The 20,250-nt window shown below is 47.5% G+C and overlaps 1 protein-coding gene across 1 annotated transcript in view; it reads left to right on the top strand.

Annotated features, from left to right (window-relative positions):
- The window catches only part of APC2 (APC regulator of WNT signaling pathway 2), a 53,891-nt gene that overhangs the window by 10,377 nt on the left and 23,264 nt on the right, over positions 1-20,250 (top strand). Inside the window, 5 exon segments of the mRNA XM_048495792.1 lie at positions 1,751-1,940; positions 6,018-6,126; positions 7,211-7,324; positions 8,033-8,110; positions 16,275-16,367. Coding sequence (XP_048351749.1) covers positions 1,751-1,940; positions 6,018-6,126; positions 7,211-7,324; positions 8,033-8,110; positions 16,275-16,367 — 584 coding nt within the window.

The raw sequence follows: 20,250 nt of genomic DNA, 5'->3' as shown, positions 1-20,250 counted from the left end.
CGTACAGAAAGCAGAGCGGGTTTGGGCTGCATCCACCCAACGTCATACCCTCGCTATTCACATTCCACATTTTGCCTCATTGCTGTGATATTTTGGGAAAGATCACAGTCAACATGTATTGTATGCTGTGAAGATGGGAAAGGGTTGTTTTTTTTTTTGGCCATTCCTACCCACACCAGAACCATTTTCCTTGCTTCACTTACCCCCCCCCCCTCCCAGTGGTGGGATCCAAAAATTTTAATAATAGGTTCCCTCGCCAGCCCCCCCACTCAGCAAAGGGGGCAGAAGCTTACCTAGGCAAACCTGAGCCCTGGGCAAAACCTGAGTTGGATGCCCCCCCCATGGGTAGCCACCCCACCACAATCCCCCCCCAATTTTTTGCACCCGGTCATTTCTAAATCATCATCACATTATAGAAAATGCCCCAACTCACAAATCTGAACACAGCAATAGAGTAGGAAACACACAGCGTTGCTTTGATAGAGACTAGTGAGATAAAAGTCTGAAAGGCTGAGAATCAGTGAATTGCATTAACTTAAAGGGATTAACCCACTTCAGGGAGTTACATTATCAGTCGCAATTGCTGTATAAGGAACCTTCATGTTCAAAGTAGCGAGGATATATAACCTCTCGGGGAGTAAGAAAGGAGGACATGGAGATGGAAAAGCGGACCCAATTAGTAACCCCCTCTCGGCACACACAAATAATTAGTAACCCACTCTCAGGAACTGGTGAGAACCTGCTGGATCCCACCTCTGCCCGCCCCCCCAATCAGTGGAGGGTTTTTTCATATTTTAAAAAATATCACCAATAGCCATGTCACTGTGACATAATAATGATCTATCCACTAGCTCTCCTGAATTCCCAGCTTTTATTTTTAAAAACGAAATACCTTTTCTCTTATATCTCCACAATGAAAGGGGACAGATACTTTAAAAAAAAATGAAATCTGGGAATTCAGAGGACCTGATACACACATTTTTATGCTAGATCAATTGCTAAGTTTTTTTTTCAGACCATCCCACAAAAGCCCTCCGGGGGTGAGGGGCGGGGGTTGCTACATGGATGTTCAATCACTGATGGAAACCAAGGTGACACAAAGGATTGTTGTAGGGAGGAAATAAGTATGCATCAGTCCTGGGTTTCGTTTTGCATTAGGCCAGGGTTTTGTCTTTTTGTGGGGTTTGTGTATGCATCTTTTTCTTTGGGTGGGTTTACAAAGTCATATTTTCTGCAGATCTGAAGAATCTGCAGAAATAGGCATAGACTTTTATCTTGTCTGTGGATGGCCCAGTTTTGCTCTTAGCATTATCATAATTGGGAAGGGAACAGCTGCCTTACTGTTAGATACATGACCGGCGGGGTGCCCTCAAGGAATTGTTGTAGGGAGATCCCATGCCACCCCTCAAAGTCTCCCCCTCGTTTCTGGCCTTTTAAAGCTCTCCTTCCCCCTCCTTTTCCCCTTCAACTGACAGCTACCCTTGACTTTCTGTTCCTTGTTGGATTAATGAACACAGTCATCTTTTCGATATACGCGGGCAGCCCCCCTCTAAGTAGGTAAAGGGCCCTTTGTTTCTAGGTGGCTGGTTTTGCAGCTTCGATCACCCGCACAGGGTCAGCCAGCTTATTGGTGGACAGAACGATGAAATGCTCAACGGATACGCAGACATTTATGTTGTGTGCTGAAATTACAACACTGCCTCTTCTACGCTGTGCTTCCTTTCCTCCCTCTCTCCTCTTCCTCCTCCAGCTCTGCAGATGGACATTACCAGTTTGTACAGCATGAAATTCCAGCCGCCGGCCCTCGTCCCAGATCCCGTGTGCCCGGGGCACAGCGCAGAGGACAGCCCCGCCCATTCGTCCACGCTCCAAAGGAAAGAGAGCCTGGGAGACCTCAGCCAGGCCACCCTCCAGCTCCTAGAGGAGTTGGACCAAGAGAGGTAAAGTAATGGATGGGGTTGTAGGAGCTGACGGGCCTTTCTCACTGTTATCCACTCAAGACTGTACCCACTAGAAAAGCCACTTGAAACAGCAGCCGCTTTAGAAAACCAGGTGGTCGCTGTGGCTCAGAGCGTCTTTGCCCAGCTTTGGTTGTTGCACTATTCCGGGCTCAGTCAGATCCGGCCACAGCAATCCGTGCCTTGGTTACATCCAGACTAGACTACTGTTAACATGTGGGGTTACCCTTAAAATTGTTTGGTGGCTGCAGCTAGACTGCTGGTCAGGGAGCGTGTGACTACAGTCAGAGGTGGGATCCAGCAGGTTCTCACAGGTTCCCGAGAGTAGGTTACTCATTATTTGTGCGTGCTGAGAGGGGGTTACTAATGGGTGATTTTGCCACGTGATTTTGGCCTTAGTTTCGCCCCTCCTCTCGGCAGTAGTGCGCAGAACTTGAAGCAGTCTAGCAGGAGGTGCCCCGGCGTGCGTGGCAGCCTGCGCCTGTGTGCATTCGTTTCCCGCCCAAGGACCGGTGCAGCGGCTGCGTCCTTGCCACAGCCCCGCCCAGGAATGCCCCGCCCCCGGAATGCCCGGCCACGCCCCCGTCGTGCCCCGCCCAGCCCCATTGGCGCTACGCCACAGTTTGAATCCCACCACCATGGGAAACCTGTTACTAAAATTTTTGGATCCCACCACTGACTACAGTGATTAGCTGGCAACCAGTCTGTTCCAAACCAGGGGGTCAGGGATTTGGACTTGGATCTCCCTAGTCCAAGTCCAAAGGCTAAACCACGCTGGCTCTCTCCCATCATCCACGGATCCCTCTGAAAGCTGTTTGCCCCTCTTATGTATCATTAGTGGGAGGGGGAGTGAGCCTACCACTGGGCCTAGAGAGACGGTGAGGCGGGCAGCACCTTCCCCTCCACCTGACTGAACATCTACTGTCTGGCATGAATCTCTGCCTCTCCCTGCTCTTTGCTTGCTTGCCCCCCCCCAAGCCTCCTCGGCATGCCCCGCCCCACCTGGCCTGGCCTTCTCAGCACTTAGGAGCTGCAGGAGCAACAGCGTATATTTATGATACGAAAAGATAAAATATGTTGACATTGTATGACACTATACATATATTTTATGCGTTTCTGGGCCCAATGGGCTGCTGTTTCCCCTGCTCCGCCCCACCCCACCTTATGAGACCTCTCCTCTGCCCTTCTGATCTAAAGAGAGGACTGCAGCCCATTTCCTGCCACACCCTCACGGCTCCCCCAATAGAGTGTTGCTTGCTGCGCTTCCGCCACTGCTCTGCCGCCCTTCTGGTCTCTTGCTGGCCAGCCCCCGACCCGCCTGGCTCTGCTCCTGCAGTCCTCCTGGTGCGGTCTTGCTCTCTCTGAAGGAAGGAGCCCTTTCAAAACATGCTTTTGGTCTGAGGGGTGGGGTGGAGAGGGTGGCCAAATGTGCCCTCCACACAATTGAGGCAAGTGGTGCCTGGGTCATGACACCCGTCCTCACCCCCCAAGATACGCCACTGCTCCAGGCTGGTCTCATGTGAAGCTGCTGTATACTGAGTTATTCCATTTTGAGCAGTGCTGTCTGCCTCTCCAGGGTCTCGGGCACAGAAATATCCTTCCCAACATAAGCGGAGACACCAGGAATCGAATCTGCAACGTTCTGCTTCCCCCACCCCCTGTTATAGCAGTGATTTCTTTGGCTAAGAAAAGCATAACTGTAGATTTTGACCATGCATTTTAAAAAAACACATATTCATAATAATGGCCCTCCCTTTATACCACAGAAAAGTCTGATTTTTTTCTCTTATTTTAACTGTTAAAAATTGCATATATTTATGATGCAAAAAGATAAAATATGTTGACATTGTATTTATTTTATTATTTATTTATTTATTTAATTTAATATACCGCCCCATCCCCAAAGGGCTCTGGGCGGTGCACAACATAAAAACCGTGTCTAAAACCATCATAATCAGATTTCCATAAATATAATAAAAACAGCAGTGGTATCCTAAGATGGCATCCCACCTAAACCTAATCCTCCTAGAAGGAGGAGGGAGAGGTAGTGGGTCCTGATGGTATTAGGACCTGTAGGTCTCAATAATGGGTCCCGATGATATTGGGGACCCATGACCTGGGTCCCCCAAAAAACTATACCAGGGGTATACTATACTATACCAGTATGACACTATACCAGGGGTCTGCAACCTGCAGCTCTCCAGATGTTCATGAACTACAATTCCCATCAGCCCCTGCCAGCATAGGAGCTGATGGGAATTGTAGTTCATGAACATCTGGAGAGCCGCAGGTTGCAGACCCCTGCACTATACATACATTTTATGCACTTCTGAATTTTTAAACTTTTTTTGTCATTTGCTGGCCTTCGAGTGTTGTTTGTGACTTCTGCCAAACGCCCCCCCCCCCCAAATTCCCATTTAATTTTTTTTGCTGACCCTTGAAATATCAAAACTGTGATGAGGAAAGTTGTGATGTGGAAAAGGCAGCCGTCATCCTGAGGCAGACCCCTGAAACTCCATCATGGCTAGTTTGGCCCTGAGCGGTAGATGCTGGAAATTGAAGCTGGAACTGCTAGCAAGCACAGGAAGATCCCATCAATCCCTTTTGTTTTTCTGCCTGTTTCCAACCCCCCCATTCCTTCCTTGTTTGGAATGTGCTGCCACTCACCTGGATAGCTTTAAAAAGGGCTTGGACAGATTTATGGAGGAGACGTCGATCTCTGGCTACCAATCTGCTGTTTCCCTGCTCCGCTCCACCCCACCTTATGAGACCTCTCCTCTGCCCTTCTGGCCTAAAGAGAGGACTGCAGCCCATTTCCTGCCACACCCTCACGGCTCCCCCAACAGAGTGTTGCTTGCTGTGCTTCCGCCACTGCTCTGCCGCCCTTCTGGTCTCTTGCTGGCCAGCTCCCGCCTGGTGGAACACTCTCCCTCCAGCTGTCCGGGCCCTGCAGGATCTTGGTGAGTTCCGCAAGGCCTGTAAGACAGTTGTTCCACCGGGCTTTTGGAGTGTCCAGCAGCTGGAAAGTGCCCCCCCCTCCCGCGCTTTTATTCCTCCGACTTTGGAGTTCAAGCTTTGCCAATTCCTAGGGGACCAACTTTCCTGTTTTGTTTCCCCCCCCCTCTCTGGGAGGGTTTTAATTGGGGTTTATCGCTGACACCATCTTTGTTAATTACTGCTGTGTTTTAATCTAACTTAGTCTAATTTTAATGGGGTTTGTTGCTTTAGCTGTATATGTTGTATGAGGAAATTATGTTGTGCCCCGCCCAGAGCCCTCCGGGGGTAGGGCGGTATACAAAACCCATAAATAAATAAATAAATAAAAATAAAATCTTGATCCTCCTTGATCTGAGATTGCAAATGCCTTAGCAGACCAGGTGCTCGGGAGCAGCAGCAGCAGCAGAAGGCCATTGCTTTCACATCCTGCACGTGAGCTCCCAAAGGCACCTGGTGGCAGTGGCGTATCTACCTGGGGACAAGGGTTACCCCTTGTCCCCGGGCGCCACTCTTCTGGCCACATGGGGGGCGCAAAATTGGCCCCCCATGTGACCAGGAAGTACTGCTGCCTCGTCATCTTTGCGTGCCTCAACATATCCGTGTCAGTCAAGGCACGTAAAAATGATGAGGCAGCAGGAAGTCCTGCTGCCTCCAAGCACCCTCAAGCCCCCTGGACTCCCCTTCCCTTCCTTCCTCCCCTCCCCAGTCAGAAGAGACTGCAGGCTGCCGGCTGGGAGCCCAGCTGGCAGGGGGAAAGGAGGTGGGCACCCTAGACCTTGCTCATGTCCATGGTGACATGGGTGGGGTCAAGGTCAGTGGGGGGTGGAGCCTGGGGGCATCAGGGGGCATCAGGGGGCAGAGCCGGGGTGGCGGTGGGGCAGAGCCTGGGGGGGCATCCTGGAGACAATTTGTCTCCGGGCACCATTTACCCATAGTGTGCCTCTGCCTGGTGGGCCACTGCGAGTAGCAGAGTGCTGGACTAGATGGACTCTGGTCTGATCCAGCAGGCTTGTTCTTACATTCTTATGTGCCTCCTCTGATTGTGATTACTCCTGCCCCCAGGTGTTTTCTGCTGAGTGAGATTGAAAAGGAGGAGAAAGAGAAACTGTGGTATTACACGCAACTCCAGAGCCTCTCCAAACGTCTGGATGAACTCCCTCAAGTAGAGACGGTGAGTCGCTCGCTTGCATGACGGGTGGCTCAGGCCCGAAGACGGATTCTGAAGTTCTGATCCCGAGGCCGGCGTGGGGTGCAGAAGCAAAGAGATTGCCACCATATAAAATCTGGGCACAAACCAAGTTTGTGTTACAGCTTTGACTTCTCAGAGCCACTTTCTCAAGAAAAGAAGAATCCAAGAACTTAAACCTTACTTGGGTTGCTAATTATAAGGAACATCCAGACATTCTTGGCTTTATAGCTTTTGGTTTTGATCCTTTTCCAAAAGCCCTAAACAACTCACATTGGTCCCTATGGATAAAATGCAAAAGTAGAGCAAAGTTTAGGTGAATTTGAGAATTTGCATGCCTTTTCCTTCTTCTCCTGCTCCTTTCCTCCTCCTGCTTCTTCTTCTTCTTCTTCTTCTTCTTCTTCTTCTTCTTCTTCTTCTTCTTCTTCTTCTTCTTCTTCTTCTTCTTCTTCTTCTTCTTCTTCTTCTTCTTCTTCTTCTTCTTCTTCTTCTTCTTCTTCTTCTTCTTCTTCTTCTTCTTCTTCTTCTTCTTTCCTCCTCCTGCTTCTTCTTCTGCTTCTTCTTCTTCTCCTCCTTCTCCTCCTCCTCCTCCTCCTCCTCCGTCTTTACCTTTTCTTTCTCCTCCTCCTCCTCCTTTCCTCCTGCTGCTGCTGCTGCTGCTGCTGCTTCTTCTTCTTCTTCTTCTTCTTCTTCTTCTTCTTCTTCTTCTTCTTCTTCTTCTTCTTCTTCTTCTTCTTCTTCTTCTTCTTCTTCTTCTTCTTCTTCTTCTTCTTCTTCTTCTTCTTCTTCTTCTTCTTCTTCTTCTTCTTCTTCTTCTTCTTCTTCTTCTTCTTCTTCTTCTTCTTCTTCTTCTTCCCTCCTGCTGCTGCTGCTGCTGCTTCTTCTTCTTCTCCGCCTCCTCCTTCCCTGGAGGCAGACAACCCTAGATATAAAGCAACTCGGCATGTCTTAACACTAAGGATAATATGTCTGAATTTTGGATGGGGCATCTTCCACACACAGGAGGGACCGGCCTGCAGATCTGTTTTACCTTCTCTAATCCTGCCTCCCGCTGTCCCTCCCTGTTCAGTTCTCCATGCAGATGGACCTGATCCGCCAGCAGCTGGAATTCGAAGCCCAGCACATCCGCACTCTCATGGAGGAGCGTTTTGGGACAACAGACGAGATGGTGCAAAGGGCGCAGGTGAGGAGGAGAGGGAAGGCGTGGCCAGTTACTCTGTCTTCCCATCCCACTGGGGCTCATGGCGGCTGTCGAGAAAAGAAACTTGCTATGACTGTGTGTTTGTTTATTAGTCTATCAGAATTCTGCTGTTTCTCTTTCTCTGTGGTTAGCAAAGTCTTCTCTGTGGTTAGCAAAGTCTTCACCTCGGGGCCCAAAGTTATGGACTCCCAAAAGGGGTGCCCCATCCCCCATTGTTTCCAATGGGAGCTACCGTATATACTTGCATATAAGTTAGTCAAAGAGCCCGGGTGTTGGGTTGTACCTCGATTCTGGCCATGCCGCTTGGTGCTGGCCCAAATTCACATCACTCATGTTTCTTAAAATTAAAAAAAAGCTAGTTTCTATCCCTATCAAGCTGGTACACTCCTCGCCCCTTTTTCCTGTCTGTTTTAAGATTATTTATTTGACTCTCAAAAGTTTTATTTATAGCGTTACGGTACAAGGTGTGCTAACTGAGCAGTGTCTTTTCAGTTGGCAGATACTTTCGGGTACAAATTACATTAAAGTGGGGAGAGAAAGGCCTCCATTGCCAGAGTGCCAAAAGCACAAAATAAGGGGACAGGATGGGACACGATTTTGATATTGGGGACCAAATGGGCGGCCTCCTTTTACTTATCCCCGAAAGGGACCTGCCCGCACTGAGACACTGAGACGACGCTCTGTTTGCAGATTCGCGCATCTCGGCTGGAACAGATAGACAAGGAATTGATGGAAGCCCAAGATAAGGTCCAGCAGGCAGAGCCCCAGGTAAGAACTCTGCCCAAATACTAGAAAATGAGTGTGGCCATGTGTGTGGTGGGGGGGAACAGGCAGAAAGAAGTGTTGAGCATCTCGTCTTGGAAGCAAGGGAGAAAAGTTCAGATCCTGCTCCCTTGAGCTGTCTGGTAGTCATCTGAATTTTCAAGCACTGTGGTCACTCCATCTGTGCATGCATTTGTGCATGTATTTTTATCTGTAATTTTTGGAATTGCTGCTATAATGTATTTTAATGAATTTTAATGTTTTATCACTATTGTATTTATGAGATCTTATATTGTTTTTGTTTTATGTCTCATTGTACACCACCCAGAGCCCTTCGGGGGGTTGGGCAGTCTATCAAGCCTTATTATTATTCTTCTTCTTCTTCTTCTTCTTCTTCTTCTTCTTCTTCTTCTTCTTCTTCTTCTTCTTCTTCTTCTTCTTCTTCTTCTTCTTCTTCTTCTTCTTCTTCTTCTTCTTCTTCTTTGTTGTTGTTGTTGTTGTTGTTGTTGTTGTTGTTGTTGTTGTGTGTATTATTATTATTATTGTGTGTATTATTATCATTATCATTATCATTATCATTAATAATACTAATAATACTAATAATACTAATACCAATACCAATACCAATACCAATACTAATACTAATACTAATACTAATACTAATACTAATAATAATAATAATAATAATAATAATAATAATAATAATAATAATAATAATAATAATAATAATAATATAATAATAATAATAATAATAATACACACCATTTGTGGCACGCCACAGTATGGATTGCTCATGCATCTCCCATCCCTCCGAGGCATCCCAGTTATCTGGTACAGTATAGATTTTTGTTGTTGTTGTTGTTGAAAAGCATAGCGTGAACCAGGAATTTGATCCTTTGCGCAGAGAGTCCAGGGCACGTCAGTCACGGTAGACTGAACTTGGTTCCCAGTTCCCTGTTTGCAGTTTCTGGTTCCTTGTTTGCCTGTGTAGCTGGAAATTTGGATGATATTTAAAGAGCTGAGAGCACCAAAATCAGCTTTGGGCCACCCCGGCTTGTACATCACATGAACATAGGATCCTGAATCAGATCCTCAGAAGCAGATTCTGCTCAGACTGGTAATGGCCAGTGGCGTAGCACCAAGGGGACAGGGGGGCACGACACACCGGGGGCGGGACCAGTGGTGGGATCCAAAATTTTTAGTAACAGGTTCCCTCGCCAGCCCCCCCTCAGCAAAAGGGGAAGAGGCGTACCTGGGCAAACCTGAGTTGGATGCCCCCCCATGGGCAGCCACCCCACCACGACCCCCCCCCCAATTTTTTTGCACCAGGTCATTTCTAAACCATCATCACATTATAGAAAATGCCCCAACTCACAAATCTGAACACAGCAATGGTGAAACAGCAATGGTGAAACCCTCCCCCCCTTCTTTGCTTTGCTCCTTGGCCTTTTGCTCTCTATTTTATAATTTATTTTTGTATATTTATTGTTATTTTTAAGGAAAGAGTCCGACGCTCCCTCTTTTAGTGGTTTAAAAGGAATTAGATTCTGAGGGCCTTCATCATTATTATTGTTACTGTTTTTGACCGCTGCTTAAATGGTTTTAATGGTTTTTAATGGATTTTAGTGTATTTGGTCACCATTGTGACCCTTGTTGTATATTGCATATATAGTGTTGTGCACCGCCCAGAGCCCCTTGGGGATTGGGCAGTCTATAAATTTAAATAATAAATAAATAAATAAAACACACAGGTTCTTGGATAGAGACTGGTGAGATAAAAGGCACGAAAGGCTGAGAATCAATGAATTGCAGAACCTGAAAGGGATTAACCCAGTTCAGGGAGTTACATTATTAGTCGCAATTGCTAAATGGAACCTTCACGTTCAAAGGCAGTAGGCCTCTTGGGGAGGCGAGGGCGTGGAGACGGAAAAGCGGACCCAATTAGTCACCCCCTCTCGGCACACACAAATAATTAGTAACCCACTCTCGGGAACTGGTGAGAACCTACTGGATCCCACCTCTGGGCGGGACCCTGTGGGGGCGTTGCAAGGGCATGGAGGGGCAAGCAGAGGCGAAGGCAGGCGGGGGACAGGGCGCCATCTGCCCCGGGCGCAGTTCTCCCTCGCTCCGCCCCTGGTAATGGCTCTCCAGCGTCTCAGGCAAAGACCTCTCCAATTGGGTCTTCCATTGGGTCTTCCTCTTCCATTGGGTCTTCCTCTTCCATTGGGTCTTTTTAACTGTGGATGCTGGGGATTGAACTCGAAACCTTCTGCATGCCAAGCAGATTCTCTGTCACTGAGCTACAGCCTCTTCCTGTGGCTGCTGTAGAAAGGGGGGGGGGTTAAATTGCAATTTCATCCATATTTATGGCTGGGAGACAACAAAGAACCGGGTCTTGCAAACCGAGAACTGCTGTCAGCCCTCATCGCTCACAGGAATACCGGCAAGTAACGCAGTAGCTGCCCCGGCTCATGATGTGCACTTCACTGTTGTCCGTTGCCGTGCACAATGTGCAGCGGATCATGGGCTGGGTTGGTGCTGGATGGCCAGATGTGCCGTTTAGCCTGCTCCCCGCAATTGATGATCAGCCACAAACCTCCCTCCCCCAACAAAAGAACGGGCTTAAATCGGAAAAGAGGTTGTTTGGCGAGGTTGCTGCTGGTTTCCTGGGGGAACGGGGAGAGAGGGAGGCCAGGCTGATGCTAATGATTCCCGGCACCCGAAGTGAGTTGTGTGCTGCACTGGAAGTAATGCCCTTGCCAACCTCAGCATGTTCCACGAGGAATAGCGGTGCTCCCGTATGTTGCCTGTATGGCAGAATCCGTCTGCGAGCGAGACGTCAACCCCTCGAGAATCTGCTTGTGGATTTCCTGCAGGGTGCGGGAAAAGACAGACAGTTGCGCATCTGCTCCGTTCGATCCCAGTGCAACTTCTAGGAGCAGCAGTGGCGTAGGAGGTTAAGAGCTCGTGTATCGAATCTGGAGGAACCGGGTTTGATTCCCCGCTCTGCCGCCTGAGCTGTGGAGGCTTCTCTGGGGAATTCAGATTAGCCTGTGCACTCCCACACACGCCAGCTGGGTGACCTTGGGCTAGTCACAGCTTCTCGGAGCTCTCTCAGCCCCACCCACCTCACAGGGTGTTTGTTGTGAGGGGGGAAGGTCAAGGAGATTGTCAGCCCCTTTGAGTCTCCTGCAGGAGAGAAAGGGGGGATATAAATCCAAACTCTTCTTCTTCTTCTATCAGTCAGTTAAAGATTTTTTAAAAACTTGCAGTACCATCATATATTCAAGAGCAAGTCCCATTTTATTCAGTGGCATTGATTCCTCGGTAGATAGGCTGCCCTGAATTTCCGTGGCGTGCAATCGAAGGGCAAAGTAGGAAACTATCCTTTGAAAAATGCACAATGGAATACCTTAAGAACATAAGAACATAAGAACGAGCCTGCTGGATCAGACCAGAGTCCATCTAGTCCAGCACTCTGCTACTCGCAGTGGCCCACCAGGTGCCTTTGGGAGCTCACCTGCAGGATGTGAAAGCAATATTTTCATCAGAAGGTATTCATCAGAAGTGCAGAAAAAGTTAAATGCTTGTGGCTGGCAGTTGCAAGTGGAGTGAACCAAAATTTAGCACTTTGAGGTTAAGACAGCCAGTGTGGTATAGTAATTACTGTACTGGGTGCAATGGTGCACCTGAAGGGCACACTGGGGGCAAGTACTGAAATTGTACCCATCCAAAATGTTCCCTCCCAAATTGAGGCAGGCCGGAAGGTGAGCAGCGAGCAAGTGGGGCGGGCAGGTGAGTGGGCTGGGCAATGAGTGGAGGCTGGTCTGTGGGTGCTGGAGGAGGCAGAGCCTGCTGCTGACTTCCGTGGCGAGTCTGGGGGCACACCTCTGAGGCCGCCTGCATGCTCCCCACTCGGGCTTCTGCAGCCCAATACACTTGCTTGCTCCTGGTAGGGATAGCGGAGGGGGGGGGGGGCGCCAACCATGTAACACTTTAAAGAAGCGTCTGTGGCGTCTGTCCCCCCCAAATATGCCATTGATTGAGGATTTAGGAAACCCTGATTCAAATGTCCCCTCACTATGAAGCTCCCTGGCTGACCTCCCTCAGCTTGGCCTACCTCACAGGGCGGTTGTGAGGAGAAAGTGTTTTTCAGAGAACCACGTCCGTCACGCTGCGTTCCTCGAAAGAAGAGCAGGATAAACATGTGTAAATAGATACGTAAATATCCAAACTCAGTTGGATCTGATTCCCCCTCTCAGCTAAGCATGGATCCTTCTCACACACGTACCCTTGTGCAAAGAAGGGGTTCCACACACAAAGGATTGGAGTGGTTGGGTCTCTCCCACCCGGGAAATTTAGTTCGCGGCAACTCTTGTCCCTTGACGGGCAACCCTAAAAAGGCAGTTCCCTGCTCTCTGACCCAGTTCTGCATGGAATGACAATAACGGAAGCAGCAAATTCTTCAGCAAGACCTCTGGAAAAGCTGGCTGCGAGGAGATCCATCCCAGAAACAAGCCGGATTTTCCACTCCTCTCTCCTCGCCTGGGCGACGCCAAGCCCAGGGAGAGAGTTGGGCTATTGTGGGTGTCCCCAGTAGAAAAGGGGCAGTTGCCATGGAGATGGGAAGTAGGTCGACCAAGGAACGGAGAGGCCTTGGCAGTTCGATTCGAGGGAGGCGCTGCTAGTGTGTGTGTGACGGAGAGACCGAGACGGCTGCAAAGTTGGCGATGTCTGATCATTTCCATGAGCCGACGGTGGCTCAGGTGTCCACGTTTTGTGTTGGCCGCGTAAGCCAAAGCAAGAGGCCATTCTCTGGGGCAGCATGTTGGAATATTCAGAATAGGGACCCTTCGGCGTGTTGGATTCTGGATCCAGTAATTTTTAGCAGAGTGCACAAAGGCTACTGTGCTCAGCAAAGCCGCTCTAATCTCTGCGTGTGCCAGGAATAAAATTACTCAGAGTGTTTTTAATCTGTTCAAATTAATATGCTTTGTTTATTGTAAGAAGTGCATTTCTGGCTAGGACAGAGTAAACATTCTTTCCTAATCTAACCTAACTAAGGCCCCTTCCGCACACGCAAAATAATGCGTTTTCAAACCACTTTCACAACTGTTTGCAAGTGGATTTTTATTTATTTATTTTTATTTATTTATTATTAAACTTATGTACCACCCTCCCCCGGAGGGCTCAGGGCGGTTCACAACAAACAAATAGAATACAAGCAAATAAATAAACAACCACCGTACATTTAGTACTGGTCCACATTAAAATACAGCGTTCAAATCATAATTTTGCTATTCCGCACAGCTTCGAAGAGCACTGAAAGCAGTTTGAAAGTGCATTATTCTGCATGTGCGGAATGAGCCTAGGATGGAGAGAGAAACAGGGCCTGTGTCCTGCCTTCATGGTTTCATGGAGAGAAGGTGGAAAAGGTGGAAGGAAGGAAGATTCCTCAACAATAGAAATCTATGCATGAAAGGAATTGTGTCTGATGCTCTGTTCAAGTCCTCCTCTAAATGTGAGGTTAAGAGACAGCACAAAGTCCTTCGCTTCTAACACAACAGTCCTCAGATTTTACAACCCTTTTGTGCGGTTTTTTCCTTTCCAAATAAAAATTATAGGCAAATGTTTGCCCCCGAAAGGAAGAAGATTCCACAACTTTGAAAGCCTGTGGATGAGTGGTTCTCCTGAATTGGAAGGGACAGCCACTCATGCAGAGATGAACAGTGCAGCCTCTTTTCAGCGCAGCAAATTCTATCCTGGGACTGCTTCAAAGCTGCCGATGCAGAGATGTGGGTGAACGGGTGGAGAATGACTGGAAGGAGGCCAGGCTATGCTGGGATGATTAAAAATCATGCAGAGAAATAACAGGCAGTCTCTTCTGTGTATGAAGTGCTTTAGGCTCACTGGAACTTTCCCTGACTTTATTCAGCTGGCGCCAACCTTTGGAATGAAACTGCCTGGCTCTAGGTGCTCAGTTTTGACTAGATTTTGGGCAAGCATTGCAGATTTTGGGCAAGCTTTGCAGATTTTGGGCAAGCTTTGCAGATTCTCAATTGCTTTTTATATATGAGTTTACTAAACTATAAAGGGATGGTTACATGGAGATAAAATAAGAAATCCTTTCTTTCCTGTTACGTATCTGCATTGTTGTCCGTTTGGTTATATTTTGGTACCTGTCTGCTGTCTCGTGCTCATGGTGGTGGTGGTGGTATTGTGTCTGCTCAAAGAAACAGAGTTAGCTTTATAACTTCAGATGTACGTGCTCACAAACATGTAAGCAATGGCTATCTGACTGACCAATATCAATAGACCAACTCATAAACAGTGACTTCAGCAACTTAACCTTAAGGACCGTCTCTCCCCACATGTCCCTGGTTGGCCTCTGCGATCTGCAGAGACAAATTTGCTGGTGGTCCTCGGCCCCTCAATGATGCGGCTGGCCTCTACTTGGGCCAGGGCCTTTACAGCCCTGGCCCCTGCCTGGTGGAACGGTCTTCCTCCAGCTGTTAGGGCCCTTCAGGACCTCGGACAGTTCTGTAGGGCCTGCACAACAGAGCTGTTCCACAGGGCCTTTGGGAGGGCCGGTCGCTGATAGCCTCCCACGCCACCCCCTCTTATACCGGTATATACCATCTTATTCAGGCTGACTGTTAGGCCTGGTCCCCTCTCAGGGGCATAGAGTTTTTACCAGGTTGCCATCTAAATGTTAGGCTTCTGGTTGGTTTGTTGTTGTATTTTAAATTAATTGTTTTCACTATTATTTATGGCTTTTACTTATTTTTACGTACTCCACTCAGAGCCCTTCGGGGGGTGGGCAGTATAGAAAACTAAATAATAAATACATAAAACTTGTTTACATACAAACAGTCAGAGGCGTTCCAGGGGTAAATGGTGCCCGGAGACAAATTGTCTCCAGGATGCCCCCCCCCGCCTCTGCCCCCCCACCCCTGCTCTGCCCTTGATGCCCCCAGGCTCCACCCCCACTGCCCTCGACCCCGCCCATGTCACCATGGACATGGACATGGACATGGACAAGGTCTAGGGTGCCCACCTCCCCTTGCTGGCTGGGCTCCCACCCAGCAGCCTGCAGTCTATTCTGACCTCGCCTCCGGGCAGGCCAGAAGAGACTGCAGTCCCGGCCTTGGAGACCTTCTTTTATAAGCACTGAGGCCGGGGGTGGGACTTCCTGGAAGGGGTGGGACTTCCTGCTCCCCAAGCCCCCCCCCCCCGGCCTCAGTGCTTATAAAAGGAGGTCTCCGAGGCCGGGACTGCAGTCTCTTCTGGCCTGCCCGGAGGGGAGATCAGAAGAGACTGCAGGCTGCCGGCTGGGAGCCCAGCTGGCGGGGGGGGAGGAAGGGAGGGGGCAGTACAGGGGGGGATTGAGGGCGCTTGGAGGCAGCAGGAAGACTGGTCGAGGCACGTGAAAACGACGAGGCAGCAGGACTTCCTGGTCACATGGGGGGCTGATTTTGCGCCCCCCTCACGTGACCAGAAGAGTGGCGCCCGGGGACAAGGGGTACCCCTTGTCCCTAGGCAGATACGCCACTGCAAACAGTTGACCCTTTTATAACTGAGTTGTGACAGACGCTTGCAAAATCCCAACCAGGGCTTTCGGGATCTATGGTGCCATAACCCAGAGTTTAGAAGATGCCAATCCGAATATAACCAGAGAGGTGGCAAAATTCAGTGCTTATGTGGTTGAAAGGCGCGGACAAGTAGGGCAATAAAAATAGGAACTTTGGATCAGTGATTTTATCTTTTATTCAAATTTTATTCCAGTTTTTAACTTGAACTTATATTATGGTTTGGACAAACAGTCTTTGGAAACTGGTTACCTCAATTTTATTTTGTATCTGGTCCGGAAATGTACTATCTGGATTTTATATTTTATATCTGATATTTTCGGGTCTTTGACCGAAATAAAAGATTGATCGATCGATTGATCGATCGATCGATCGATTGATTGAGTGCACCAGCAAGGAAATCTCTGCCCTGAAGGAAACGTTCTCTCTGCAGGGCAGTGCAGCAATATTGATCTGGTTTTTGCCAGTCCTGGGATGGGTGAACCGGCAAGAAGTTCTGTCCAAATGAAGAGTTCACCTTTATCTCTTTATAAAGACTTTTCAACGGGTTGTTTTTTTTTTCTCTACCCCCAACCCCGTAGCTCTGTGGGAAGCCGTCTGACATGGAAGGCGACAGAAGCCTCGACGTTCCCACCCATCCTGACGAAGGTGGGGCTCACCCACACAATGACAAGGTAATCTTTTTTTCCCCTTTGGAATGAAATGTTTTGACAGAGGGTGCTGAATCGTTCTCCTCACTCAACAAACACGCGTTGCATCAGCCGCTTTTATATTGGGCATTTCAAATATATCAAGTTCATATATTGTAAATCAGTTTCCGTTTGGATTGGTAATGGAACCGGTCTGCACTTGATCCGGATATCGAGAATGAACGGATTGCGCTATTATGACCGTTTTCGAAAAGTTCTTCTTCAGATTACACCCTTACTTCATCAATCATATTAGGGGATCATTCTTCAAGGTGATATTCTCACATCCATTCATTTTCCCTTTTCTACCTTGATACAGGGGCGTAATGCCCATTGGGCAAGGTGGGCAGCTGCCCAGGGCATCACCTTGTGGGGGGCACCAAAAATGCAGGGTTTGTTTTGAGGTATTTTCGTGGTTTCCCGTTTTTGGCCTGCATTTGTAGACATATTGCCAGCGTATTATCAGGAGACTGTCCTTATGCTACCCCCCAAGTTTGGTGCAGTTTGGTTCAGGGAGTCCAAAGTTATGGACTCACAAAGGGGGTGTCCCCATCCCCCATTGTTTCCAATGGGAGCTAAGGAGATGGGGGCTACCCTTTTGAGGGTCCATAACTTTGTCCCCACTGAACCAAACTGCACCAAACTTGGGGGATAGCATAAGAACAGTCTTCTGATGATACACTGAAGTTTTATTGGCGATATGTCTAAAAATGCACCCCCTGCAGGCACCAATGACCTGGTGCAAAAAAAATTTTTTGGTCGTGGTGGGGTGGCTGCCCATGGGGGGGGGGGGGCATCCAACTCAGGTTTTGCCCAGGGCTCCAGCTTGCCTCGTTACACCCCTGCCTTGATATATTTGAAATGCAGCACACTGAAGCTTATGTGCCATCTTAGAGAACAATAATTTGCGTCCCTTTGGAATTTACGGAGACGGAGGTCCATGGTCACCAACATAAGAGGACTTGATTGAGACAAATTGGAGACACAACCAGTGAATGCTGCTATCTGGGTTACTTGTAAGCTGTATCGTTATATGCCGAATGTTTCACAGTTGTTCTGCACTAAATCTCACTGTTTATGCACTTTATGAATGTTTGTTTTGCACAATATAAAAGCGGCTGATGCAACGCGTGTTTGTTGAGTGAGGAATATTTACGTTGCATTAGACTAGTGATTGATACGGTGCTGAATAGTTAGCCATCAGCTGCAGGTTGGTACTGTGGCCGTGCCGGTCCCCTTTAGTGCCCTTTTTCCTTCTTGGGACCTCATCGTTTATTTATTTATTTCTTACATTTGTATCCCGCCATGTCTCCAAAGATTCAAGGCGGCTCAGGAGCCGCAGCTGTTGGACTCTTTGTGACGTTCTTATGTCACTTTTAAAGGATGGCTTCAGAAGGCGGCTGACCAAATGAAATATATTAAACTGCCACAGGGTCAGGGGAGTAAAGTAGGAATTTCATCCTCCAGAGTAGCCATTTTCTCCGAGGAATCTGCAATCTGGTAATTTTGAGAAATCTCCAGGCCCTACCTGAAGATTTAAGGAAAAAATAGGAGTGAAACCAAATGCGTATAGGCTGTATTGTCTGGCACATGTTTTGATAATCAATTTTTATTCGTCAAAACAATTTATAAAATGAAATTTACCACAGTAAGTAATACATTTTTTAACAGTTCTGTCAGATTAGACATACATCTAAATGTTAGTCTAAATATGCTGGGTGAGTCCCAACAGGTATATTTTGACTCATGTTTAGATGTATGTCTACTCTGACAGAACTCTAAAGACATGTTACTTACTGTGGTAAATTTCATGGCATCAGTTACTTTGACGAATAAAAATTGATTGTTAAAACAGTCCTGAAATGGCAGACGGCGGCAGAACCTAAACACTATATATTTGTTATATTTGTGCCATGTGGAATCCACCCTAGGCAGTGGTGGGATCCAAAAATTTTAGTAACAGGTTCCCATGGTGGTGGGATCCAAACAGTGGCGTAGCGCCAATGGGGATGGGCGGGGCATGACGGGGGCGTGGCCAGGCATTCCGGGGGCCGGGCATTAATAATTTCTCTGTTACTGTAAAAAACTCTTACTGTAAAAAAAAAGTTCCCAATTTCCAGCTGGTATCTTTCTGTCCATAATTTAAACTCATTATAGCAAGTCCTATCGTCTACTGCCAACAGAAACAACTACTTCGCCTCTAATTGACTGCCTGTCAAATACTTAATACTTAATTTTGTTTCTAGAAATCAAAAGAAGGAGACTTTCCTTAAACAAGGAACTTTACCATATTTCTAAAACATGTTTTGAAAACAGCCCAACAGGGAGAATTATCCCGTTTTCTACCTTCGCTAACCAGCCACATAGGAAACAACAGGACTTTATGATTTTTGGACCGAATGGAATTTCTAACAGAAAAGCAGACCCAATTAGTAACCCCCCTCTCGGCACACACAAATAATTAGTAACCCACTCTCGGGAACTGGTGAGAACCTGCTGGATCCCACCTCTAACCCTAGGTACCCTATGTACCAGCATCAGATTCAAATTGTGGTGTCGGTCTCTGCATTTTATAAAAAAATACGCATAAAGATATCTGGCCCAGTGTTCCATCTTTGGTACTCCTGTTTACAAGATTCCCTCTATAATTAAAAGTTATAGCTACTCACCTCAGGTGAGAGAAAAAATACCCTTTTGGGAACCACCAGGTTACTGAAAGATGTAAACACTTGATGATGAAGTGGAAGCCCCCGGGAGGGATGATGGAGTTCCAAGAAAAAGGAGACAGAAATCCCACAGCGGGATCCTGCAAATTAATTCACTGCGGAGTCTAACAAGCATGTTTTGCATCTGCATTATCCATCGCAACTGTTTCCTGTTAGTTGTTGTTATAGCAGCTATTCTGTTCCCCAAGCAAGACTGTTTCTGGTGCCCCTGTGCCCGGCCAGAACAGAGTGGGAGAGTCACAAGCAAGGTTCAGCAGTTCTAGCAAAAGGTTTAATGTTTAGAAGAATGGAGATCCTAATTCCTCCCAGGGTCTGCCTAAAATAAAGTACTTGCTTGACTGGACAGTAGAACCTGTAGACTTTTGTTCTTTCTTTGACTGCTTCCAGGAAAGTCCACTTCTTTAAGTTCCTTGAGTCTTTATCTGGCTACTATTCTCTGTAAACCTCAATTTTATGTCAGTGGTGGGATCCAAAAATTTTAGTAACAGGTTCCCTTGGTGGTGGGATTCAAACAGTGGCGTAAAGCCAATGAAGCTGGGCGGGGCACGGCGTGGGCGTGGCCGGGCTTTCCGGGGGCGGGGCATTAATAATTTCTCTGTTACTGTAAAAAACTCTTACTGTAAAAAAAAGTTCCTAATTTCCAGCTGGTATCTTTCTGCCCATAATTTAAACTCATTATAGCAAGTCTTATCGTCTACTGCCCACAGAAACAACTACTTCTCCTCTAATTGACTGCCTGTCAAATACTTAATACTTTCAAATACTTAATTTTGTTTCTAGAAATCAAAAGAAGGATACTTTCCTTAAACAAGGTCCTTTACCATATTTCTAAAACATGTTTTTAAAACAGCCCAACAGGGAGAATTATCCCGTTTTCTACCTTCGCTAACCAGCCACATAGGAAACAACAGGACTTTATGATTTTTGGACCTAATGGAATTTCTAACGGAAAAGCAGACCCAATTAATAACCCCTCTCGGCACACACAAATAATTAGTAACCCACTCTCGGGAACTGGTGAGAACCTGCTGGATCCCACCTCTGCTTTATGTACACCTTCGACGTGACAAAATACTGCTGCCTCCTGACTCCCTAGGCACCATATACTGAACTAAACTGACTGAACAGGGGGATTACTGGGT

Source organism: Sphaerodactylus townsendi, linkage group LG05 (assembly GCF_021028975.2).
Source record: "Sphaerodactylus townsendi isolate TG3544 linkage group LG05, MPM_Stown_v2.3, whole genome shotgun sequence".
Taxonomy (NCBI): Eukaryota; Metazoa; Chordata; class Lepidosauria; order Squamata; family Sphaerodactylidae; genus Sphaerodactylus; species Sphaerodactylus townsendi.
Note: the sequence above shows the minus strand (reverse complement) of the source record. Positions and strands in the feature narration are given on the sequence as shown.